The 26,600-nt window shown below is 48.0% G+C and overlaps 1 protein-coding gene across 5 annotated transcripts in view; it reads left to right on the forward strand.

Moving 5' to 3' along the window:
- ZNF827 (zinc finger protein 827) overlaps positions 1-26,600 on the forward strand; it is a 192,766-nt gene that overhangs the window by 149,144 nt on the left and 17,022 nt on the right. For all 5 annotated transcript variants that reach the window (XM_056118996.1, XM_056118995.1, XM_056118992.1 and 2 more), the window contains exons 9-10: positions 20,987-21,124; positions 25,927-26,098. In XM_056118996.1, coding sequence (XP_055974971.1) covers positions 20,987-21,124; positions 25,927-26,098 — 310 coding nt within the window. The remainder of the gene's footprint in view (positions 1-20,986; positions 21,125-25,926; positions 26,099-26,600) is intronic.

Consider the following 26,600-nt stretch of genomic DNA (forward strand, 5'->3'; position numbering starts at 1 on the left):
GATGTTTTGTGTCTGAGTAGCTCGCGTTGAAAAGCAAATGTCTGCTTGTCTTTCAAAATCTGCAAGTAAGGGCAAAGTAAACTCAAGTGGAAGGGAAAAGATAGAAGTTCTTTTTTTTCCCCTCTGTTCTTCTGCTTGCACCCGTTAATTGAGCACTTACTAGCCGCAGCCACAGTTTTCAGTATCTGCCATATTTGTGTTTCCACCTCCTTGGGTGCAGGGAGCAAAGCAGCCAGGCCCGGCCTTCATTCCCATTCAATGTGTTAGATAAGGAAGAAAGGTTCCTCTCTCCTCAGGATGTTGCCTTTAAAAATATTTTTCCCTATAAATAGTAGTTCCTACCGTACCCACTCCACCCCCTCCTTCCCCATTCATGAACAATAAAATGCTTCGCTTGAAATAGCGGAGTTGTGGGGGGGGGGGCTGGGGATGATGGGTTGCAGCCATCAACTGAGCTCTTCAAAGCCTAGCGTCCAGAAATCAGCAGAGAGCAAGAGAGAGAGCAAGAGAGTGAGTGAGAGAGAGAGAGAGAGAGAGAGAGAGAGAGAGAGAGAGTTCTCTCAATTAAAACAGAATGTAATTTCCCTGCTGCCCTTGGGGCATTACTTCTGCTGTGTTGAGGAAAATGAGCATCAAATTGATGGCTTCCCACACCCTGACAATCATTAATTAGGCCCCCATGCCCAGGACCCTTCTTGAGGCAGGAAATGATCTCAAAGCAATTCAGGGTGACAGTTTCTTCCTCCCCTCACTCCCAGAGTCCCATCTCAAGTGGCAGCCCAATGTCCTTTTTTTTTTTTTGAGTACGTCACGCCACTTCCCACCCCCACTTCTTTTAAATAGGCAAGAGATTTCAGAGCCGGGAATATTGAAAGTCTCCATTTGTCAAACTAGATTCAAAGTTAAGGATTGGGTGGGGGTGGGGTGCGGGAGGGGGGGGTCAAGGTTGACTGGTTGGGGTTACGATGACTGCTTCCACGTTGGAAAATACCAGCAAATGTCTCGCTTATCCCACAGACATCGTATCCAAATGTCTGTAGATACGGTGCTAGCAGTCCATAAAGGATAACGGAACTAGAAATTTCACAGGGCTGTGCTCTTGATTCTGAAAGGGTCAGATTTTCTACTCTCATTAGAACTTTTATAAAAGAAACCTATTCATCGGTGGAGGATTTTTTCCCCCCTTCACATAGGCAATTATTTCCATCTTAACCTTGGATAGAGGAAGTTGGACTCCTAGTTAAATGTGCCTGGAATTATGTCTCTGACTTTTTTTTAATATATATATATAACCCTGTGAATTTTCTTATTGAAAGTTCAGTGAACTTCTTAATTTAAAAAATCAGAATCGGCTCATGCTCCCTGTCCCCAGAAATCACCAGGGCACCACTGTCGTTGAAAGGATATTAAGGACCTACCCGTCCGTGGCCCTGCTGGAATTTAAATTTAAAGTCGCTCTCCTCATTCTCAGAATCGACAACCTGGCATCTGTGAAATGTACCAGTCGCAGCGACTCTGTGCCCCAGGGACATCCGCTCATGTTTGGCGAGATTGATTTGTTTTCTTTGTTTTGGGGAGAGATGCCTCCTAAGCAGTGCTGCGGGGGGGGGGGGGGGGGGGGATGGTGGTTCATTGTAAGGGCCCAAGGATGGGGTGTGGTGAGCCCGGCTTGTGTTGGTGACGTATGGCTGTCACCAGGGGGAGGCGTTAGAGCAGGTGCACCTTGCAGTGGCAGGGATAGGGGCTGTAGATAAGTCGTCTGCTCTCAGCGTCATTAGCGCTGAGTCCAAGGGACCCACCAGGCATCAGAGATGTGTCAAGCTTTGTGGAAGTTGAGTTTTAGTCGAACACGGATACTCACAAAACCAGCATAACAGGCAAAATGCTACCTCCTCCGCGGTGGGGAGTCTGTCATGTTCTTTGAGAAATTCTGCAGGTCTCTGCGTTTGGTTATTGAGTGCCTCGGTTGGTATTTGTGTTGATTTTACGCTAAACGGGGCGATCATGGCAGTGTTTTGTTCTAAAAGGGACCTGAAAAGCATCAAAGGAGACAGTCTCGCTTGCGGAAGCCTGTCCAGGCGCAGCAGCCCTACTTCCTATACACGGAGCATATGTCACGGGTTTGTTTGAAAAATATGACATACATATTGGGCCCCGGAGATAGCAGAAAGAGCTGGGCTACACCCCTGGGTTTGATCTCTGGTGTCTCAGGGTCTTGTGAGCACTGCACCAGGAATAGCCTCTGAATGCAACCACACACACACACATACACACATGCACACAGTCACACACATACACACACACACAGTGTGACCCCTTAACAAAGCCACACTCAAGACAGTACACAGGTTGTGACAGAACATTTTGACAACTATTCACGATCACGATCATCCTGTTGTTCGTCGATTGTCTCGAGCAGGCACCAGTAACATCTCCTTCTACCTAGCCCTGAGATTTTAAAAGAGCCATTTCAATGCTCTTTCAGGATTAGGAGGTTGAGACCCATCGTTGTTACTGGTATTTGGCATATTGAGTACGACACGGGAAGTTTGCCAGACTTTGTCGTGCGGGCAGGATACTATAAGGCAAAAAAGTACTAGCCTTGACTTAAATCAAGTAAGAGTTCATTTCTCTCTGTCATGGCAGCTGGATTGGAGGCTCATGTGGTCCCAGAGCACGTGGACGCGGGCTCCTTCTGTCTTGTTCTTGCACCCGTGGTTTCCACGCCATGGCCCGGCCCTCACACCCACATTCTGAATTGCAGGGGGATGAGAAGGGAACTTCGGACCTGGCCCTTGCAGTCAGGGTGTGGCCAAGAGGTTGTCCATCGTCCTTTTATCATCCGGTTGTCTGTCTGGAATGTGGCCGTATGGCCACGCTTTTCTGTTAGGGAGATTGACAGCCCGGGATCCACTGGGCACGCATGGACCCAGCTACTCAAGAGTGGGTTCCAGAAGGCGGCTCAGCAGCCTCCTTTCTTGGGTGAATTCACAGTCAAAGAACACAGAGACTGCTCCATCATCCCAAATGGCCGGCGATGAGGCTGGGACGGTGTCCGCTCAGACTGTTCATTTACTATTGTGCTAATACTTTCATTCACCTCTGTTCCGCTGGGAGGTTGAACCACCAAGGTTCGAGCTCTGCCACTTGCCGGCTGACCTGATGTGGGCAGGTTTACCTCCACACTCTTTGTCTACATTTCCTCCTTTATAATTTGCTGGTGACGATAATCTCTGCTTCATAGGGTGAGTGAAGCAATTCCTGTAACACACTCAGAACGGTGCCTGGCATGGGCACTCTACGAAGGACTGTAAACTTATTATTATTATTATTATTATTATTATTATTATTATTGTGGGAACTTCTTGAATTTGAATAATGATTTCCTATCAGCTCATTTATGCCTTCACTTTTTTAAGCACATAAATATCTGTTAATTCCGTGTGGTTTTAGAGTCGCAGTAAGTATCTGTGGCTTCGATCTCATTTGGGCAGTGACCTTGACTTCCAATCACGTATCAAGATGTGGGTGTGTCATGGAGGTCAGGCAGGATTGGGATTCAGGCAGGTTTGAGCTAACTCACGAGCCAGTGAATTAGCAGCTTCTGAAATCAGAGCCACGGGGCGGACAAGCTCAGAATTCCCTGCAGATGCCCGATACTCCAGGAATTTAGCTAGCTGGAGAGAACAGTGCAAATCATTTGATGATTTCTCAAATGATCACAGATTTCCAGTTTGGCCTAGTGTGTTTTCTTTACTGCTCAGTCAGACCTGTAGGCAGGGGTAGTGGAAAGGTCGCCCCCTTTTTGCAAATGGTGATAGATGGCTTCCCTTTATACCAGAATTCAGATTTTAACATCTTGCGGTATTTTTGCCCATCCCTGATATTCTAGGCACCATCTTCTTGACTACCTCCACTACCCAGCCGCCACCACACTCCAGAATGCTTTCCGAACCATCATAAGACACTAAATACCCATTTTCCGGAATTGTCGTACCATATTTGATAGGGTTCAAATATGGTAACACCTACGAGGGCGATTAGAGGTTGCCCCAAAAGCCTCTATCCCTCTTGGAAAGACTGGCAAGCTACCAAGAGTATTCTGCCCGCACGGAAGAGCCTGGCAAGCTATCCGTTGTGTATTCGATATGCCAAAACCAGTAACTACAACTGGTCTCATTCCATTCTCCTGACCCTGATATTCTGCCTTATCAGTTCTAATAAGTAGATGATAAAAATAAGACTAAAACATCTTATCCAATGCTAAGTGAAGGCTCAAATGAGCTGATAGGAAATCGTTACTCGAATTCAAGAAGTTCCCACAATAATAATAATAATAATAATAATAATAATATGTTTACAGTCCTTCGTAGAGTACCCATGCCAGGTACCGTTCTGAGTGTGTTACAGGGATTGCTTCACTCACCCTATGAAGCAGAGATTATCATCATCAGCAAATTATGAAGGAGGAAATATAGACAGAGTGTGGAGGTAAACCTGCCCACATCAGGTCAGCCGGCAAGTGGCAGAGCTTGAACCTTGGTGGTTCAAAGACATTCAAGAAAATCCTGTGTGGATGATTCCGTATAGTGTTGCCTCCAAACATGTGTTCATTGTTAGAAATCTCATCCTTCGCACTCGTGTGAAGTTTGAAAGCAGGGCAGCATTTCACTTCTACGTGAAGTGACAGAAATGCAACTCCTAGAAGGTGTTGTCTGGAGGAGAGGAGAATGCACTTTCTGTGGGATCCGACACGGGCTCAAGGGCATGGGGGTGAGGGAAGGGGGCTCCCTCTGATAGACAAACCTTTGCCTTGATTTTTTTTCTTAAGATGTTTCTCTCCGTTGCTTTACTTCTTCTCACCTCCTGAAATTAAATAGGATGGCTCTGCATCCTTTCCTCATCAATTCAGTGAGCGGGGGAATGGTGACTCATGACAGTGATTCCCATAATTTTTCAACAGAAACTTAGAACACAAATTCATTTGCTCAGATGGAAATGAAAATTGTTTCGACTGACCCATGCTAAATATTTACTAGACATTTTTTACAATTTGCCGTATGAGTTTAACAGCCAAAGGAGAATTTCCCAAGTTGCAGGCTTTGAAGACTTAATACGTATTAATATAGTGCTTTAAAAATGGCTAGGAGGTTGATCCCCTGAGCACTGCCAGGAGTGACTCCTGAGTGCAGAGCCAGGAGTAACCCCTGTGCATTGCCAGGTGTGACCCAAAAAAGCCAAAAAAAAATGGCTAGGAGGCAAGAGAGATTGTACAGCAGGTAGGGCATCCGCCTTTCATGTGGCTGACCAAGGTTCGATCCCCGGCATCCCATCTGACTACCTGGCCCATGCCAGGAGTGATCCCTGAGCTCAAAGCCAGGAGCAAGCCCTGAGCACTACCCCAAAACCAGTAAATAAATTTTTTAAAAAATGGCTCAAGGGTTTGAGAAACAATTCTTTGTTGATTCCTCCAAATAAGAGGATTCTGCTCTCTCCTTTTCTGAATAAATGAAGGTAGGAAGCAGAAAGTGTGGTTGCAGGAGACTCCGGCCATGCCAGCCTTGCCCTGGTGAACCGGCACCCAGGCAAATGATGAAGGCAACCTTTCTAAGTAGGAGAACTATGAATAATCTCTTAAAGTTCAGGCACTGCGCAAACATTCCCGTGGCCAACCCGTCAGACACGTGAGTAACCAGGTGAAGAGTTGTAACAGGAGAGGAAGATAATCCTTGGGCTGTACTTGAGTAAGAACCGGACAGGGAGTGTCTGTAAAGGTCAGCTGGAAGCCTGGAAACCACTTCACCTGAAGGCAAAGCCTCTGCCTTTCGGAGCCGGACCCGAGTGGGTTTATTCTAGGATGCCTGTTTCCCCCCACCCAGAAACACTCCCCTTCAGCTGAAGCCCCCCTTGGGCCCCTGAGATCTGCAGGAGCCTGGTGTAGACTTGGAATTTTCCTGCAGGGATGGGCTTCCGGCGAGGAATACTTCCCATGGATGGAGCTGCGGAACTCTGCACCACGTTTCTTTAGAAAACATAACATGGTGCCTTTGACCTTGCCGCTGACTTGGTATGAGCCTGGGAGGGCAGCCAGGGTGTGTGGTTGGTCTTGACGTCTCTGCACAGGAGACAGAACTTGGCACTCAGTCCACTGTCTCCTTGTCTCACTGCTGACGCTGGTCCATAGTTTCTGGCTGATGCCAGATGTTGAGAGTGGGCTAGAAATTGGACCTGTGCTCTCCACTCTGCCTCCTCCTGCACACTCTCCTCCCCACCTTGTTGCGATTATCACCCACCTCCTGAGATGCTGTGCGCCCAGGATGGTGAAAACGTAGCAGCACAGATCGATATTTGTTTCTGGAACATTCTGTCTTAAGCAGTTCTCCACGTGAAAGGGTTTTTTTTTTTTAATGTAGTTTTGCTTATTTGTAATTTTGTAGGCAACTCTGGGCCCTAAGACTATTTCTTTTCAAGGCACAGTTTCACACCTTTTCTAAATACATGTTATCATCCACCCCGTTACCACAGTGACCCATAACTTCATTCACTGTCCACTGGCCACCCGCCTCTCCTCCAGTTTTGTCACCTCTATCCGGGGCTCAGAAGCCGAGGGTGTGTTTCCCTTTTGCCTTGTCTGTGCTCTTGCTCCGGCTCTCTCTAGCCCACATAGGAATGGAATCATCCAGTTTTTGTCCTTCTTCCTCTGGCTCAGCGTGACTTCCTCCAGCCCCGCCCATGGGGGAGCGGTCTCAAGCTCCCCTCACTTTCTCCAGCTGTGTGACGGTCCCCTGGACCACATCTGCCCACCCAGGTGAGCGTTTCAGTGTGAGAGCCCCTTCCATGCTTCCTGACAAAATGGGGAGTGAGGCTTTCTAATCCTGTGCCATCGAATGATTGTCACCTTCTTGTAGAAGCGGAAGAGAGCTTTAGCATCTTTGGATAGGGAGGATGCAGTAACCCCAAGGAAGGGCTCTTAGGGTCCCAGTGGTGCTCCTCACTGGCTGGCAGTGGGCCTTGATCTCAGGCTAGAGACTTGGTCTTGACATTGGTTGGGCCCCGTCAATGGTTGCCTGGATTGATCAGATCCCAACTCGATCAAATGGGAATTACGATCCTTTATGGAGGAGTTATTAGTGATTTTTCTCCCGTCATCGAGCAGATTTCAGCAGAGGGTTTGAGAAAAATGAGATGCTTATACTTGGCTTCTTTTTAATTCCTCCCTCCCCTCTCTCACTCATACACACACACACACACACACACACACACACACACACACACACACGAGTGAATCATAACTTGATTCCTCTGCATACTGTCACAGCAGAGAAAAAGATGGTGTGAAGAGAGTACACTTATGATTATGATGCCCAGATTATGTGGTGACATCTGTGAAGAATGAAGTGAAGAAAGATATAGGTACTGCCGCCCTGAACCTCCAGAAAGGCAGAAAGGCCTAGTGGCCAGACCCAGCAGAGGGCTTATAGTTTTCCAGTTAAGTTCAGCCTTCATTTTGTTGTTTTGTGGCAGGATTTTTTTTTGTTTGGGGGCCACACTCGGGGGTACTCAGGGCTTACTCTTGACTCTGTACTTAGGGATCACTCCTGGTGGGACTTTGGGGATCATATAAGGTTCAGGGTATTGAAAGGCAAGCTCACCCGCGCCTTCACTTTGGAGGTGGAAGTAGGTGTGCTACCCCGTTGGACCACTCGGAATTACGTCTTTACCCACAGTTCCCTGGCAGACCAGTATTTGAGGTGGGCATTGAATGTTCCGATCTGCTTGGCCCTTACTTGTTTCCTCACACTAGAACCAGCTCTGTCCAGGGGGTCTTAACAAGTAAAGGGCTTTTCCCTTAGTCTTTACTGGTGTGGAGGAGGGGGTGGGGGGTCAGGGGTGTGAGAAATGTAGGTGTCACTAGGAGCTTCATCTGACATTGTCTCCTGGAATATTAGGATGTGACACATTGTCAGCTCCCAGGACACAGGCAGGATCGGGAGCACTTCCGAGTTCCTGTGTTCCTCTCACACGTGAGAATCTTGATTCATGCAACATTAAGGGGACACGGCTGTACATGCCAATGCTGGGAAAGAGGAGGAAAGACGCTTCTCAGGGTGACATCTGTTCCCTACTCTCTTGCTTGTCCCATAACACAGGGTATGGTTTGGAGACTGATTAGTCATGCCAAGCTTTTGGTATGAGGTGGGATTAAGAATCTGCACTTCCGCCTGTCGGGAGGCGGGAGGGGAAGCCAACAGCTCACTAAGCTAAGATGGTCTGTTCTCCTTGGCCGTTTCCTGGAGGACCGTAGGCAGTTGGCTGACCCCACCGCGGTGTCTCTGTAAGCTAGAACGACTGACATGCCCTCTCCCTTGTTCCCAGGTGAGGCGGGATTCTCCTGGGCAGAGGTCTCCAAAGAACGGTCAACTTTCATCCTCAGAGATAGTGTTTATGGGGTAGGAAGTGTCTCGACCTTGTCTCTAGTGATTTACACTCATTTACATATATTAAGCATTGATGCTTTTTTTTTTCTTTTTTGCCTTTAATTAGTGATTTTTTTTATCAATGGAACAAAACATCTGCTGTCCATTTAAGAGTTCTGTAAAGAGAGGATAGATGCTTTCAAAGATGACCCAGCAAGTGAGATGCAAGAGAAAGATGCAAGCACACGATCAACTGGAACTAGACACAGAACTAGAATTTCTCACGCTTCTACTGTGCAGTGTGGGCATTCCTCCTTGTCTCCCTACTTACTCTCATTTTTACTTGTAACCAAAATACCGCATTGATACTTTAGTGGTTGCTTAATTTCCTTTTCAATTTGGAAATTGAAATAGAGAGGAGGCTCTTTGTTTTGGATGACTTCCTTTTGCCCAACTACTTGGGAATCACGTCGTTGAGTATTATCTGTTTTCTTTTTTAACATCTTCTTGCGTATTGGCTATTGGATATTTTACATTTCTGGCTGGTAAGCCAAAAATCCATTTCTTGCTCTTTCAATCATGAAATGATTAAATGGAAGTGGTTTAGATTTTCCATTTATTTACGTCGATAATGGTAATGCCCTAACTTTTATATACAAATCCAGCTCTTCAGACTCTTTACTGATAGGATACGTGTTTGGAGTAGGATACAATTTGCATCAAATTTTTCCCACTCGCCATCAGTCTATTTTCCAGCAGGGACGTTGGTGTGCAAGGTCGATGATAATGTTGTATTTTCATCCGGGGCTGTAAAATTCAGGGACACTTGGTCGGAAAGAGAGAAATGAAGCACATCTTGGGCTCCGTAGGAACCAGATCCAAGTTAAGAACCTCAGCCTGTAAAGACCTCAGAGAGTGAAAGGTCCTTGACAAGGAGGGTGGCATGTGCCATGGAGACACCAAGAGTTAAGTGTAGTGGAAGGGAAACCAGAGGATGCACCCTCTCCCTGGGGTTCGGGTCCTGCTGCTCCCTCTTACTTAATTCCCTGTCATTCTGGGCTTTGATTTTTTTTTTCCCCATCTGTGAAGTGAGGCTGGCGGTAGGAATGATGACAGTCTCACGGGAGGCTGAAACCCTGACATTCAGTGACATTAGAAACCAGTGAGTGGTTGCAGCTTTGGAACTTTGCAGTGTGCTTGGTGATAGAGTGGGGTTTCAGGGTAGGAAGGAATATGGAAACACTGGGTGAGGGAATTGACACTAGTGGTAGTTGGTGTTGAAATATTATATGCCTAAGACTCAGCTATCAATAACTTTGTAGATTGTTGTTCTGTAAAAGCTTATTTTGGGGGGCTGGTGCGATAGCACAGCAGGTAGGGCATTTGCCTTGCACGCAGCCAACATGGCCGACCCAGGTTCGATTCCCAGCATCCCATATGGTCCCCCGAGCACCACCAGGAGTAATTCCTGAGTGCATGAGCCATGAGTAACCCCTGAGCATTGCTGGGTGTGACCCAAAAAGCAAAAAAAAAAAAGCTTATTTTTAACAAATAATTTAGGTACATACCTTAATCCTTTTTATCACCTATACTAGGACATCACGTTCACCACATTATTAATTACAAATGAGTCACCTCACATCACATGGAAGGAAACTAGAATTCCCCTTTTGTATCTAGGAATACCAAAGAATACACAGACATATAGAAAACCACCTCCTGGTTTTACCCTAGAAAGACTAACGACTCTGTATATACACCAGAATTTTGAGTTTATCTCCTACTTTTTGGGACATATTTTTTCACTGTTACTTCCTAGTCTTGCTCTATATGTGACACAGATCACAGATATTTGCTAAATAAATAAACTTTTTTTAAAGGACGTTAAAAAAAAGAAAGAAACCAGTGAGAAGTCATGAAAAAAAAGAAAGCAAATAAGGATAGTCTGAGACAAATCTTCCTGCGTTGTATGGATTAAAGAGCAAAGTAAAGGACTTTACATGAGCACAGAACTTGAAACAAGATAAGCATGAAATCAGTCTGAACTGATACTTGGTTAATCATAAGTGCATGTTCCCCCCTTCACCCACATCTGAATCCTCTGCTTTCTTCTCCAGCAACGAGAATACACTGAGACTCAATTGATTGTGGTATGATTGTAGAGATTATATGTGGTATTGATTCAAAGAAAGGAAATGTTTGTCTCTTGCATTATTTGTCATGATTATGACAGATTGCCATTGTCACCCGTCTCTGTGGTATCCTTTCACAGGAAAATGCTAACAGTCTTTGCCCTCTTGTCCCTGACACAAGGTATTCCTCATTTAGTGTCTGCCATTCCCTACCCGGAATAGGAGAAGGGGAGTCCTCTGTAAACCAAAACCAGAAATCTCCGCCATCTAAACACATATAACCTTGATTAATCACATGAATGATATTTCTGAGTCAAGGAAAACGTATTCATGATCAGTGTTGCCCTAAAGTGTTAAATTTGCCACCAACCTACATAAATTGCCTTATAATGTGCTAAAAACCCAAGGTCAGGAGAAAGGCAAAACAGAAGAGTTATATTTTCTGTTCGTGCGGAATTCAATAGATCAAGAGCTTAGAGAGAAGAGTGAAAATTTGAAACTGGATGTAGTCAACCCAAGAATATTGTGGTGGCTGGGAGCTGATAAGGGCTTTAAGGAAATTTAGAAATCTTTAAAGAACCGGACGATACGATCAAGCTTGTCCAGAAGAAAAGAGGGCTAGAATAATTGAGAAGACCACTGGAGTCCGATCTCAGTGAAGAGAACAGCACGAGTCTTAGGGGCTTACTTGAGTAATATTTGAAAATGACCGTGACTGGAATTTAAAGAGAAGCCTATAAAGTATTTTTAAACAATAGGTGGGATGTGTTGTATGGTTTTAGGAGTCAGTGGACTATATATTTGACGATTTTACAAGTCTGAATCTTCACGTTTTAGAAAACATAAATTCATTCATGATAATGGCATGCTGTTTTTCTCAGTTCATGTATTCCCTCCTTTACTCGTTAATATTGAGCCCCTCATTCAACAATAATCAAGAGAACAAAGAAAAATATTCTTTTTGGATGTAAAGATTCCCTATCCCATAATACAGTGGAATTATACACTTGAGTGCCTGTTTTATCTTCACTGGGAAAAGGTCAAAACACTAGACAATATGGAATTTTATTCTGGGGCAAAGGGAAGCAGACCTGAAAGAGTTGCACAATTAAAATTTACATATTTAGTACCCGTGATTTGAATATGCAGCGACCCGGCAGCAGGAAAGAACTGAGAAGAGATCTGAGAGGAATCTGGGAAGAGGAACCAGGCTCAGTCTACATTTCTGTTCCCATCTGGGTCCTTGGGGGGGCATTTGGGGCATCCCTACAAAGCCCCCTTTAAATGTATGCAATCATAGAGACTTCTTGTTTGTGGTCGGGTGAATACAGGAAAAGTTCCCGTGGAACAAATCAAGATGTTGTTGCGATAGTTGTGTCTCTGACCAAACATACCAGTCCCCTGGAGTTCCTTCTCTGTTCTCAGAGTCGAGCCGTTTTTATCGTGAATGTAGTGAGTGGTTACATGGTATGGACTTTGCTGCAGTCACTGACTTGGCTTAGGAATAGGTTGCCACTTACCGGCCCTGGAATTCCTTGTCCCCGGGTCTGATATACTCTTTGTTTTGTTAAAAAAAAAAAAAAGGAACGCTAATTCAGATCTCCCCCCCCCCAATACAACCCCGTCATCCAAAAACAGAGCTTTCAGATTTTATGTGATTGGGTGTGTTATTTGGGGGTTCCTAGGAAAGCTGTTATCATTCATTTAAATGGAAACATTTTTGAGCTTTTCCTGGCCCTCATAATAATGTAACAAATCATACTAAATGGGAGTGTCCTGCTTTGGGGTAGTTAGCAAAGGAGCCCTGTAATGGTATCACAGTGGTGCTCCCTGTAACACATGGGATCAAACATCCCGTGGAAACGGTATTGTGCTGCTCCGGAAATGGTGTGGTACAACACCTCACACAGTGACAAGTCCTCCACCAATGCAGATCGTTGTTGTCATTTTACGTTCTCTCTGCTCTGTACTTCTAACAAACTCAGATGCCTCTGTGCAAAACGGAGCTAACACCGCCCATATGGGATGAAAGTTAGACACCTTCAGCCTTTCTCTACTAGAATTCAGCCAAACCACGTGACTGAGCCAAGCAGAGATCTGGGGGTAAATAGGGTGGGAGGAGCTTTTGAGGGCCTCTCCCCAATTCTCGCCTCTTTTACCCCTCGCCCCGGTGGTCCTCGGTGGCTCTCAGCTGTGCGGCTAAAAAGACGGCCGTTCTGAGCCAGAGAGAAAGTACAGCCAGTAGGGCATTTGCTTTGCACGCGCCTTACCGGGGTTCAATTCCAACATCCCGTATGGTCCCCCCAAGCCCTGCCAGGAAGTTGGCAGGGCCACCCCAGGTGTGACCTGAAAGAAGGAAGGGGAGAGAGGTGGGGAGGAGTAGGGCTGTTTTGGCCCCAGATGTCCAAGGAGAAAGAGCAGATGAAAGACTTCCTTCCAAGATCTCTGTGCTTTGAGGCTAGACGAGAATCAAACCCCTTCCCACCTCTGTCTCATTGGCAAGACCATGTTGCTTGGTTCATAAACGGGGCGGGGGGGGAGGGGGTGAATGTTTTAACCAGGCAGCACTTGGCCGCCCTGGGAAAAAAATCCCTCTAATTCCATTCCACATGAGTAAACAATCAGCAGTGTCTGCTACAAAGCCACAAGGACTGCTACAAAGCCACCACACCGGACCTAATGGCTTTCTAACCAAGATTTATATATGTCCCCAGCACGGAGCCATCCTGAGGGTATTTGCTAAGACTTAAACCCTACCGTCATCATTAAGAGGAGAGGTGGGCTTCGACCTGTAGAGCTGGCAGGACACTCATCAGAGTCGTTTCCCTGTGACTCCAGTTTCATCTGATGATGTCATGTCTATCAGCCATTGTGATGGTGGTGACATGACTGTCTCATCTACTTAATGGCATTGGTTAGTGTCTACTGATTTGGGACATTTGAGTGGAAGGGAAAAATCTAGAAGCAACATTCAGATCCCAGTGGATTTCTTTTTTAAGGGCAGGTAACCTAGAGATGACAGCTATCAGTTGACCTAGATTCTCGCTGTGACTCTATGTTTGGCGCTGAGAGAAATTCCCTGAGGTGCTCTTGTCCTGTGTGATCAGTAGTTAGGGTCCCAAGCCCTAGCTGTTTCCTTTTCCGAGAGGAATTAAAGGTCCAGATTTCTTCTTGAATTAGAAACAGTTTCTTTATGACAGGTCATGCATGCATGATAATTGCACTCATAGGTGTGATGTAAGAGGGGCTAGAATGGTAGCACAGGGTTAGGGCATTTGCCCCGGCATGCAGCTGACCTGGCTTTGATCCCCAGCACCCCATGTGGTCCCCTGAGCCCTGCCAAGAGTGATCCCTGAATACAGAGCCAGGAGGCAGCCTTGTGTATTGCCAAATGTTACCCACACACACACACACACACACAAAGAGTGACGCAGGAGCCAATAGTACTGTGGGTAGGGCATTTTCCTTGCACACAGCTGACCCAGGATCAGTCCCCATTATTCCATATGGTCCCCCAAGTACCACTAGGATCCCTGAATGCAGGTCAGGAGTGAGCCCTGAGCACAGCTAAATGTGGCCAGAAAAAAAAGGGCACGAGGCTCAGCCCCTGAAATTCTGTAAAATTATGGGTCATAGTTAGCTTTCGGGGTAATAACTACACATCAGTGAAAAAAAATGTTAATGACCTGCACGTTAGCTCAGCAGCAGAACACTTGGCTTGCATGTTTGATCCTTGGCACCGGCCCCCAAATCAATAATTTAATTAAATAAAATAGAATGAAAGAAAAACTTGTCTTTGGGCACAGGAACTGCTCCAGACAGCACTCAAGGCAAAAAAAAAAAAAAAAAGAGGTGGAAAAAGAGAGAGAGAAAAGTAGCACTGAATAGCCAGAAATTTATGGAAACAATTATGGGCATCCCAGGAATCAAAGGATTAAAGAAGAGGAATGAAATGCCCTGTAAGAGACAAAATTCTCTGAAACTGTAGAGGGAAAAATATATATATATATATATATATATATATATATTCTCATTAGACGAATATTTTGCTATAAATTAAATTCAGGCCATCTTAAGTACACAGTCACAGAGAGTCCGTGAAATAAAGGGAAAGGGACAGGGACTGGGGCTAGTTGAGAAGGAGTAACAGTTTCAAATTAACGCTGCATCCAGGCTCCTTGGTGACTTTGGGACTGACTGAAAAATTGCTGAAACGAGCAGTTTTCTGTTGTAAGTTATGCTTCAATTAAAAAAAAAAGTTTTGAAAGCAAATTCCTTAATCTAAAAAGAAACGTTTTTAAGGACGAGGCTTTGAGTTTTCTGGTTTTTTTTTTTTTCAAACAGAACAAAAGAAGTTAATTAACATTAAAATGTTCCCAGTTGACTGTACATGTCTTACTGTTGATAATAAATGTAGAGAGTTCTTTGCAGGTTTCTTGAATTGGAGGATTTGAAAGCCTTAAAGCTCATCAAACCTCCACCTGATATCTAGTCCTAAGACCAAGAATAACAATGGGGGTTTAGTGAGGAAAGTCAGTTTCGTTGGGAAAGTCCCAGGAGAAAACCCAGCTAAAAGTGATAGAAACAAACTGGGACATATCCTCACAAAGCAAGGTGGGAAGTTGCTGCTGTCTGTTCAGCTACAAGAAGACTGCCAAGAACCCCGCCTGTGCCACCTCTCCCTGTCTCAGGCCTCATAACCCCAGAATGGCTGCCACAGCTCCAGGCATCTCACCTGGAGTCCAGGAAAGAAAAAGAAGGAAAGAAAGCAACACCAAGCAAATCTTTTCTTTTATCTGGAAAGCAGAGGTCTTTCCATGGACCAGAACTTCAGTGCCTGGGCCTTCCAGGGCTGCTGTGGTGAATCTAGACAAGGGAGAAAGGAAGGTGAAAACATCTGTCAGATGAACCGATAAGCAGCGTCTGCCAGTGAGTTTTGTCTGAAAAAGAACAACCTTGGGGCTTGCCGTTATTGGGGCAAAGTAGGCATATAGCTCCTTTGGGGCTAGGACTCAGGTCTGCGAACATTTCCACTAATAAAATCATTATATCACAGTATTCTTGGGGTGAGTTAAAACCCCTATTCAGAAGGTAAGTAGCCTTATTTTTCACCCGGAATTGGCCATAAACCCTAACTAACGCGACTTCCAGGCCTCCTTCTTTCCCATCAGGAAATGAGAATAATGTTTCATGCCCTGCCTCACTTGGGGCCTTTCGTTCAGACCCTCATGTTTATGCAACAAACAGAAGACACGCTTACTGAGAATCGGGCCCCCAGCTCTAAGAAGTGAGGCCGAGGCCCCTTCGGCCCCCCCCCCCCCAACAAATGCTAACAAGGAGACCCACAAAGGCAGACAGAGCCTGACTGGGTGCTTTCTGAGAAGTTGCTGAAATACCAGACGTGTCTCAACAAAGCGCCTAAGCGCTATGGTGGTATAACAGGCGACTTCACGGAATTGCTTTGGGGCTGAGAGGAGGAAATGACTCACTGCCGAGAAAGTCGGGGACCTAGGAGATGAATCCAGAAGGGGCTGGAAATTGAGTCAGGAGTGGCCAGGTAAAAGGCGTGCCCAGGTGGGCGGAACCACTTCCGGTGATGGTTCACTGCGGACACTGCCCGCTGAAGGGGTTCTCAGGGGGCTCCTGGCAGAGTGAGCAGCCCCCTCGGCCGAGCATCTGAGGGTCCGTGAGGTGAAGGGGGCAGCTGAAGTGGCTGTGGAGCCGGAGTCTGAGGAGCTGAGCAGCCATGTAAAGGAGTTTGGTCACAGGGAGCTCATGGAAACAGGACGAGACACTATCTGATTTTTTTTTTAATTGAATCACCATGAGATACACAGTTATGAAGCTTTCATGACTGGGTTTCAGTCATATGACGTCCCAACACCCATCCCTCCACCAGTGTCCATTTCCCACCACCAATGACATGGTCCGATTTGCATCTCCTAAAGAAAGTTCTGGAATCAGTAAGGAGGAAGAGAGACTGGAGGAGAGTTTTGCATGAGCCATGGTGAGAGGTGACTCATTTACACAGTGGGCTTCCAGAAAGATCTTTGATACAGAAACATACCACACACACACACACACACACACACACACACACACACACACACACACCTATTCTATTTTCAGAGCCCATTAAAAATCAAAATATAGAAAAACTTCACATAAGAGTGTTCCATCTTGGGGCTGGAGCAGTAGCCTAGTGGGCAGGGCATTTGCCTTGCATGCGGCTGACCCGAGTTCGATTCCCAGCATCCCATATGGTCCCCTGAGCACCGCCAGGGATGATTCCTGAGTGCAGAGCCAGGAGTAGCCCCTGTGCATCGCTGGGTGTGACCCAAAAAGCAAAAAAAAAAAAAAGTGTTCCATCTTCCTGGCTTGCATGTCTTGCCTCCCCCCTCCCACACACACACACACACAGTACAGTATGGCACCTTTTCTTTCGTCCTGTGGCCCAAGACCACCGTGGTCACCAGGGCAGCCCACCGGATCAGTGCGACAGAGGGAGCACCCTGAAATCCGGGACCTGCTGCCCTCGGTGCCCTTCTTGAACCCTTGGCTCTGAGAGCAGGTGCCGTCCACGTTACTAAGCCCCAGAGACTGGAAACGGCTGGTGTCACCGTTTCTCTCAATGTTTCCCTACCGAATGACTCACAGTTTAAGTCTTTGATGCCTTTGGATCCTCATGAACTACAGACCCAATGTGCTCCCTGTCCAGAAAAGTCTCACAGGGACCCAGCAAAACTGACCTGTCACTGCTGGCTATTCCCGGTGAGTGGGTCCTGCCTGCAAAGGGCAGGCCAGAGACCTCTAAGAGCCTGAGGGCCTGTCGGTGTGGATAGCCTGAGGGGACTGCTCCGGGGTGTGGGGGCTGAGAGAGGGAGGAAAGACACAGCCCTTGGCCGGGACCCCTCACCGGCTTCTGCCAGGCTCCTTTTCACTTTAGGTCGGTCCCCCGATTGACTTGGCGTTTCGTCACTCTGTCATTTGTGGATGTCAGACTCCCTTCCCCTATCCCTGATCACTTGCTCACCTCCCCTCTCTGGGATTTCCTAGCTTTGGAGTCAGTGGCCAGAGGTCACCTTTCCTCAGTGCAGCATGAAGACAGTGGCCGAGTCAGTGCAGACATGGGGGTGGGGGAAGGGCATCCTTGCAGCCGGCCTCCATCCTGGAGGCTGGAGGCTGGAGGCTGGAGGCGGTATGTCCCCCAGCCTCCTCCTTTGGATCCCTTCTCAGGCCAGGAGAGGGACGTTAACTTTTTACGACACTTCAGCTGCTCGAGTACATGAGGAATTCTTGAACAATATATTAATTTATTTCATTGCTTTTGTGTGTGACCCAAGTCATTCATTCTGGTAACTCTACGGGAAAGCTCTGACCCTCTCGAACCCTTCCTTATAAAATTCCCCTTTGCTTCCTTTTTTTTTTCCTTTTTGTGTCACCTAGTGATGCACATGTTTACTCCTGGCTTTGCTCAGGGGATCATATGGGATGCTGGGAATCGAACCCGGGTCAGCCGTGCCCAAGGCAAATGCCCTCCCCTGCTGGACTGTCGCTCCAACCCCTCCCTTCGCTTTTGGGGACACTGTTTCCGTTGTGCACTTAACAGGAACAATTAGAATCCCCCTTCTTCTCTGCACAGCAGGAACGCCCACCACTGGACTCAGTGACAGCCAGAGCTTCACAGAGCCCTTCCAGTCGTCCTCAACCTTCCGTGACCTCTTGACCCCTCCCCTCCCCACACAGCCCCACCCCTGCCCCTTTGGAGTTTCCAGTCACTCGTTCTTGCTGTAGTAAGAAGACTGCTCTCCTGCAGCGCGAGAGCCTTGTTTGAACCTCTACAGGTACACTAATCGATGGGCCTTATCAGTGCCGGGTTTGTTGGCGCGTGCCTGAGAGCAAACATTGTAGCGACTCTGCCACCCTCCCCACCTGCGAGCACACATCTGTATTTGCTGCTGCTTTGCTTAGGTTCCACTGGCTGGCACAGTGCACGCAAATGCACATTGATCTGGCCACTCCCAAACAGAGGTGGGCACCTTCCCTGGATCCTGGGGGGGGTGGGGGCGGGGGGCGGGGCGGGGAGCAGCGCTTGGCTGATGGGACAGGACGGTGTGAAATAAATGTTCTTTGTTCCGACGTTGTCTCTGCCCACGAGCTCAGCCTTTGGGTCAGCCTGGAGCTTAAGAAAATCTTTCCACCTATTCATGATCACCACGAAATCCCCAGTTCTCTGCAACCGTCTTTTTACTTGCAGAAAAGTCACAATAATGTACTCACTGTGATGGACCCAGGGAAGGTGCCCACCTCTGTTTGGGAGTGGCCGGATCAACGTGCATTTGCCTGCACCGTGCCAGCCAGTGGAACCTGAGCAAAGGACAGAGCACCAACTGAGTAAATTATTGGGCCTGTTCTACAAAGTGAGGCCCACGGTCTTCCAGTGACCCTAGCAAGCCTCTGTCCCCAGGGAAGCGACCTCCTTTCTCTGTCACCTCTCTTCCCCTCTTTTCTGTATTACTGTAGAGGAACGTTTGTCGTCCATTACAGTTGAGGGGGAAGAGACAGATAAGAAAACTCCAGGCAGGGGCTGGAGCAGTAGCACAGCGGGCAGGGTGTTTGCCTTGCACGCGGCCGACCCGGGTTTGATTCCCAGCATCCCATATGGTCCCCTGAGCACCGCCAGGGGTAATTCCTGAGCACAGAGCAAGAAGTAACCCTTGTGCATTGCCGGGTGTGACCCAAAAAGAAAACTCCAGGCAATCTCTGCTGCTCTCGAAGATAACAAAGGTTGCAGATGACCATTGATGTCCTCTTCCTTCATTCCCGGCTCTGACTTACGTACTTATAACGTGTTGCATCATCGTTTGCCCAACTACTCTAGGCTTACGGGGAAATTGTCGCTGGCTCCCTTGCCTTAGCGAACTTGATGTAGGGCCGAGCCTCAATTCCTTCCGGCAGCAGCGGTCACCAGACATCATGACTGGGGTGACGTGGAAACCAGCAAAACATGACTGGGCGTTCGGGCTCAGGGTCAGGCCAGATTGAAGGTGGCCGAGATGCCGGCCCTCTATTTTTTTTTTTTTTTTAGTTTTATAAAGTAGTTCACAATATCTGATTGCGTTTAACATTCAAACGGCAATCCCACCACCATGACACCTTCCCGCCACCATAGTTGGGATGTTTCCATCCCGAACCCCGACCCCTGCCCCAAAACAGAACCAAAATAATATATTTTGTACTGTTTGTTATGAAAAACTGCTGAAAATGCTACAAAAAAGTATCCTTATAGGAAAGAGTGTGGAGGTTGTTGTATTTTACCCAGGGGTCATTAAGCCCTACTATATAAGAGAGCATTAATATGTTGTTAAAGGTTTGAGCCGTGTGTGTGTGTGTGTGTGTGTGTGTGTGTATTTACTTTGTGTGTGTGTATATATATATTTACTTTGGACAAACCCGACAGGTTACCGAATGTAACTTGCCCACACGGCAGTCTAGCAAACTCCCCATGGCGTACCCAATATGCCAAATACCAGTAACAATGATGGGTCTCATTCTCCTAAGTCTGAAAGAGCCTTGAATATGGCACTTTTTAAAAATCTCAGGGCTAGGATGAATGAGACGTTACTGGGGCCTGCTCGAGGCAATCGACAAACAACAGGATGGTCGTGATCATGGTCGTGATATATATATATATATATATGTAAAAAATGTCTATTTCCCTCTAAGATTGGTTGCCTCCTACTTTGAAACCTATCAAATGTGATGCAGTAATATTGGAGTATGGGTAAGGTACGTAGTTTGAAGTATCGCGCAGCTGTGAATGCAGCCTTGAGGTCCAGGAATAGAGTCACTCATGGGTGATACTGGCCCAAGTGTGTGGAGAGTGGCCATGGGCGTGGCAGCAGCTGGGTTCTGGAAGTTTTTGGCTGCTGGGGCTGGGTCCAGTGGGATACCCCCCCTCTTGTGAATGTGAGAGGCCCACAGCCATCTGCTCATCTCCAGCAGCAGGCCGGGGTGTGTCTGTCATGGAAGCCCCTTGTGAAAGGTTCCACACAACCAGAACACTGGCCCAAACTTTCCTTCTGGAGGGCAGTAAAAGCATTTCCTGTCGAGGGAGTCAACCTCTCTGTCCCCTGGACGCTGTGAGTCCGCGTTCCTGACTCTGTCTCCGTAGGTTGAATGGGCAAGTCCTGCGACAGATTCACACTGCGTCCCTCTGGTATCCCGGTGGGCTGACCCGTCACCACGGAGGGGCACAGTGGGTTCCCAGCTGACGCCGGAAGCCATCTGTCAACAGCGCCTTGGAGACCTGAGAAGGAGGGTCCCGGGTCCCCATGCGCCCACCAGCCTCTGTCGAGGTCCTGTGTGTTGCATGACGCAGCGCGTGTTCTCGTGCCCCCGGAAAGCACTCACGGTACCTTCTTCTCTTTGACACAGAAACGGAGAAGATCGTGCTAGAGGCTGGCAATGGGTTACCGTCCTGGAAATTCAACGACCAGCTCTTCCCCTGTGACGTGTGTGGGAAAGTGTTCGGCCGGCAGCAGACGCTGTCCCGGCATCTCTCGTTGCACACGGGTGAGTACGCTCCGCCAGCGTCCCGTGACCAAGAAGGGTTGGGGAATGCTGGGCCTGTGGGCCTTACGGTCAGCCCTGGGGCATGACAGGACAGGCATGGGTGCTTCTGCACATGTGTAAATGATATCACTTGCAACATGCCAAAGGCTCTTGGCAAAAACTTATTATTTTTTTTTTTTGTAATTAAAAAAGATAAGGTTCCACTCCCCTTCTGTAAGGGATCTGAATTAAGACAGGCAGGAGTGATGGGACAGTGATGGGAGGGCATTGGCCTTACACATAGCCAGCTTGGGTACCATCCCTGGGCACCCCATATGTTCCTGAGCTCTACCGGGTATGGCTCCCCCAAAGACAAAACAAAAAAGAAAAGGAACAACAACCAAAAAAAGACGTGGAGGAGATGTCCGTGGCACGACCTGTTCACCCGTTTGACCCAGTGCCCAGATGAGACTCTCAGACGCTTTTTATTTGTTCTGGAGGAACTCAGAGTTCTAGGACATTGAGGCTCAAAGAGATACATCCACACATTTCCAGGTTAAAGGCCCAGACTCTCTGGTCTTGAGGGTCCAGGGACTGCACCCCTTGTCGTTGGCTCCACTTCTCATGGGGTTGGGGTTTGGCGGCCACACCCACTACTTGCATGCTGAAGTACACATCGGGCTCTGCTGCGTGCAAGGCAGATGCCCTGACCTCTGGGCTCTCTCCAGCCGGTTGGTTCCAACTTTGCTGCAGGCTAAAGAGGTAGTACAGTGGGCAAGGCACTGGCTTTGCACACAGCTGACCCTGCATATCCTCCCCCGAAACACAGTCAAGGGTGGTCCCTAAGCACAAAGCCGGGAGTAAGCCCTGAGCATTGCCAAGTGTGGCCCCAAACCAAAAATTAAATAACATAGTGGATGAGGGGCTGGGAAGATTACTCAGTAGTTTGGGGAGGACCTGAGTTCTAATCCTGACACCACCTGGTCCTCTGAGCACTGTTTGTATAGTCCTAAAGGATCCCCCCCTCCCCCCAGCACTTGAGGGTGACCCACAGAATTCCTGGCACCTACATCCTTGGGCCTGCACTGGACCAGTTGGACAGGTATTACTGGGAATGTCTCCCAGAGCCCCAGAACACTGCTTGGGGGGCCCCCCACCCCCAGAATATATGGAATGAAAATAGGATCGGTAAGATGTCCTGCCTAATCAGATCAAAGAAAAGAAAGAAAGTCAAAATGCATATTGCAGGCATCTGAAGGAATGAGATGGAGAACTTCTGTTTGACAGCCACACTCCAAAGACAAATGCACAGACTTAATGTTTGACTTAAACATGAAGAAAGGCAAAAACAAAGGAACTTCACACTCATCCTAAAGGATTAGTTTATAACAGATAAAGAAGAAAACACTAGAGTTCTGGAAGAAGACAACAAGGTAGATGAATCCCTTTGGGTCTGATTAAGAAAGGAAAAGGAAGCAGAAATTATCCAAAGGAAAAGAAAGCCTAATAATGTCCTGTACCAGTGAGATGAGTGCATTCTTGGAGAACAAGGAAAACTCCATAGCCCTCACCCAAAATGTCAGAACTTAAATGGCTTCTGTAACAGAAGCAAAATTTCCAAAATTAACCCAAGGTGGTGGGGGACGTAAGTAAATCTTGAGAGGTGGTGGAACCGCAATGAGTGAGCTGCAGAAATGGTCCCAGGACAGTTCTTTCTGTTTTGAGGGTGTTTTTGTTTTGTTTTTTGGGGGGCCACACCCAGCGATGCTCAAGGGTAAGTTACTCCTGGCTCTGCGCTCAGGAGTCACTCCTGGCAGGCGGTGCTTAGAGGACCTTATGGGATGCCGAGCATTGAACTCGGGTTGACTGTGTGCAAGGCAAACGCCTTATCCCCCAGATACACTGTGCTACCACTCCAGCCCCAGGAAATCTTTATTCTCTTTTTCTGTTTTTGTTTTGTTTTGTTTGTGGGCCCCCACACCTGGCGATGATCAGGGGTTGCTCCTGGCTCTGCACTCAGGAACTCCTGGCGGTGCTTAGAGGACCATATGGGATGCCAGGGATCGAACCTGGGATCGGCTATGTGCAAGGCAAGCGCCCTCCCCGCTGTGCTATCGCTCCAACCCTTCCCAGGCCAGTTCTTCTGAACTTTTTGAGGTTACAACCTGTTGATATTATTAAACCTTTCCACATAATAGAAGACAGGAAGCTCAGCGAGTCACTTTATGAAGGACTTGAAACCAAACATGATGGCGTCACTTAAGACTGCAAATCCAGCCTTGAGAGGAAGGAAGGGCTCCCTCTGACCCAGCCTGACCCGCTCATCAGCGTGCAGATGACTGACGGACCTAGAACAATGCTGAGCGCTCACAGTCGGTGGTGGCTCGCTGAAGATTGCCCCGTTATCCCCCATGGAAGAGAAGAAACGGGGTTTTCTTTCAGCTGAGTCCAGCCAAGGTTTCCCTGGTTCTCCGAAACCAGAATGTTCCCATTTGGTGTGATTTGGCAGGTTGACCTGGGAGGTCCGGGAACCTCAAATTTTATGATTTATTCCATTTAGACTAATGGTAATGCCCTCCTCCCTCCCCCGCTCCCATCAGACTAGCCCACAAATCATCCCGAATGGGAACTCTCAGATAACGGGAAAACCTGTCCTCGGGGAAGCTGATGCTGCCTTCTGCTCTCGCGCGCTCCTTACCTTTCTCTGGGCCTTCAGCAGAAAGCGAAGCCCGCTCCTTGGGCTTTAATCTCCTTGATTAATCCAATGAATTCCGCATGCCACTGTGGAAAGAATCCTGAGACATTGTCAGTTTTATGAGAGGGTTTTCATTAAGAAATTAATTGAAGTTTTTTAAATTTTATTTATGTAAAATGAACATTTCCAATTAGATTATTCCACGCTGTCATTTTTCCTCCCTTAATTTCATTAGTTTTCTATTTCTTGGCTGACCCGGGCCTGGAGCTCAGGGAAAATGATGGCGCTTCTCTTACACGCTAGCCCCTTCCCTGCTCATGCCCGTCTATGCCCACCCCTCTTACACACACACACACACACACACACACACACACCCATACACATACACACATACATACACACACACACATACACACACATACAAGATCTGATTGTTCTTATGTGTTTTGAGGGAAATGTCCCAGGCTGTGCTTGGGGGTCTGGGGGCCAGCCCCAGTGGTGTCCGGTCCCCAGGCCACACCTGCAGTACTCTGGGGATCATGCACTGGGGCTCCAGCCCTTTTAGCCATCACCCAGCCCTCACATGATATTCTTTTTTAGGGCTGGAGCGATAGCACAGCGGTAGGGCGTTTGCCTTGCACGCAGCCAACATGGCCGACCCGAGTTCGATTCCTCCACCCCTCTCGGAGAGCCCGGCAAGCTACCGAGAGTATCTCGCCCACACGGCAGAGCCTAGCAAGCCACCCGTGATGTATTCGATATGCCAAACACAGTAACAACAAAATCTCCAATGGAGACGTTACTGGACCCGCTTGAGCAAATTGATTGAATCACCATGAGATACAGTTACAAAGCTTTCATATTGATTTTCAGTCATACAACAATCGAACATCCATCTCTCCACCAGTGCACATTTTCCACCACCAATGTCCCCAGTATCCCTCCCGCCACCCCCACCTCACCCCTCCCCCTGCCTCTATGGCAAACAATTTTCCTCTTACTCTCTCTCTACTTAGGGGCATTTTGGGTTGCAATACAGATACTGAGAGGCCATCACGTTTGGTCCTTTATCTACTTTCAGCACACCTCTCCCATCCCGAATGATCCCTCCAACCATCATTGACTTAGTGATCCCTTCTCTATCCCAACTGCCTTCTTCCCCAACTCATAAGGCAGGCTTCCAACCATGGAACAATGTTCCTGGCCCTTGTGTCTACTGTCCGTGGGTGTTAGTCTTATATTATGTTATTTTATATTCCACTGGGCTGGAGCGATAGCACAGCGGGTAGGGCGTTTGCCTTGCATGCAGCCAACATGGCCAACCTGAGTTCGATTCCTCCACCCTCCTCGGAGAGCCCAGCAAGCTACCAAGAGTATCTCGCCCACACGGCAAAGCCTGGCAAGCTCCCCGTGACATATTCAATATGCCAAACACAATAACAACAAGTCTCACAATGGAGACGTTACTGGGCCCGCTCAAGCAAATCGATGAACAACGGGATGACAGTGGCAGTGATTTTATTCTACAAATGAGTGCAGTCCTTCTATGTCTGTCCCTCTCTTTCTGACTCATTTCATTTAACGTGATTCTCTGCATGTCCATGCACTGATAGGTAAATTTTCACTTGATATTCTTTTAGCCTCTTAGGGTCTTGCCTTATCAGGAAGAAGGGCCTGTAGGTATCCAGGGAGGAAAGCAGATGATTCAGTTGCCTCGTACCATCCTTTTAACCTTCAAAATAAACACCAGGAGTCACTGGAGAGATAGCACAGCGGTTAAGGTGCTCGCCTTGCACACAGCTGACCCAAGTTCGATCCCCAGCACCTCCATATGATCCCCTAAGCCCCACCAGGAATCATCCCTGAGCGTGGAGCCAGGAACAAGCTCTGAACACTGCTGGGTGTGGCCCCAAAATGACAACAAATTTTGTTGTTGTTTTAAATAAAATGCACACCCAGTTGTGGCCTCCTGGGTCATGAAAGTCCCACCTTACCCGCTCCCGTCATCCCCTGAGTTGAAATGAGCCTTGGGTCGCTCGCTCCTGCTTACCCCAAAGCGGTCTCTTACGGGGTGGAGTATGGCGCCGGAGAGCCATCAGAAGTGATGTCCTGTCTCTCCTCCCCCCAGAGGAAAGAAAATACAAATGCCACTTGTGCCCGTATGCTGCTAAGTGCCGTGCGAACCTCAACCAGCACCTGACGGTGCACTCCGTGAAGCTGGTGAGCACGGACGCCGAGGACCTCGTCAGCGCCGTCACCTCCGAAGGCGGGGATGGGAAGAAGCACCCCTACTACTATAGGTGAGCCGCCAGGGCATGGGGAAGGCTGGGGTGGGGGGTGGCGGTGGCTGGGAGCATAGGAAGAGCGTGGAAAAGTCCCCCCCACACACACACACTTCCCCTTTGGCCTCGAAGTTTTGTTTTCCGGGCCACGTTTGCCTTGGTGATTGTGAGAGTCCATGCTTGGCTGTGCAGGTGACCCTGCGGCCGGGTGGACACTCACTTTGGTGTAGAGCGTCCCTGGGGACGGGGGCCTGTAGCAGGACGTGTCGGGCAGGGAGTGGCCTCTGACACCCCATCTGTGCCCACACGAGCCAGAGAGAAGATGCCGTGCCCCCAGCCTCCACTCTATGAGCTTGACTGGTCCACGTCTCCCTGGGCCCAGAGGAGTCAGGGTCTGCAACAACTGGAATCTGCAGGTTTAAATTAACTAGATGATTTTTTTTTCTTTTTGGGCCACAACCCAGTGATGCTCAGGGGTTACTCCTGGTTCATATACTCAGGAATTACTCCTGGCGGTGCT

Source organism: Sorex fumeus, unplaced genomic scaffold (genome assembly GCF_029834395.1).
Source record: "Sorex fumeus unplaced genomic scaffold, SorFum_2.1 ptg000039l, whole genome shotgun sequence".
Taxonomy (NCBI): domain Eukaryota; kingdom Metazoa; phylum Chordata; class Mammalia; order Eulipotyphla; family Soricidae; genus Sorex; species Sorex fumeus.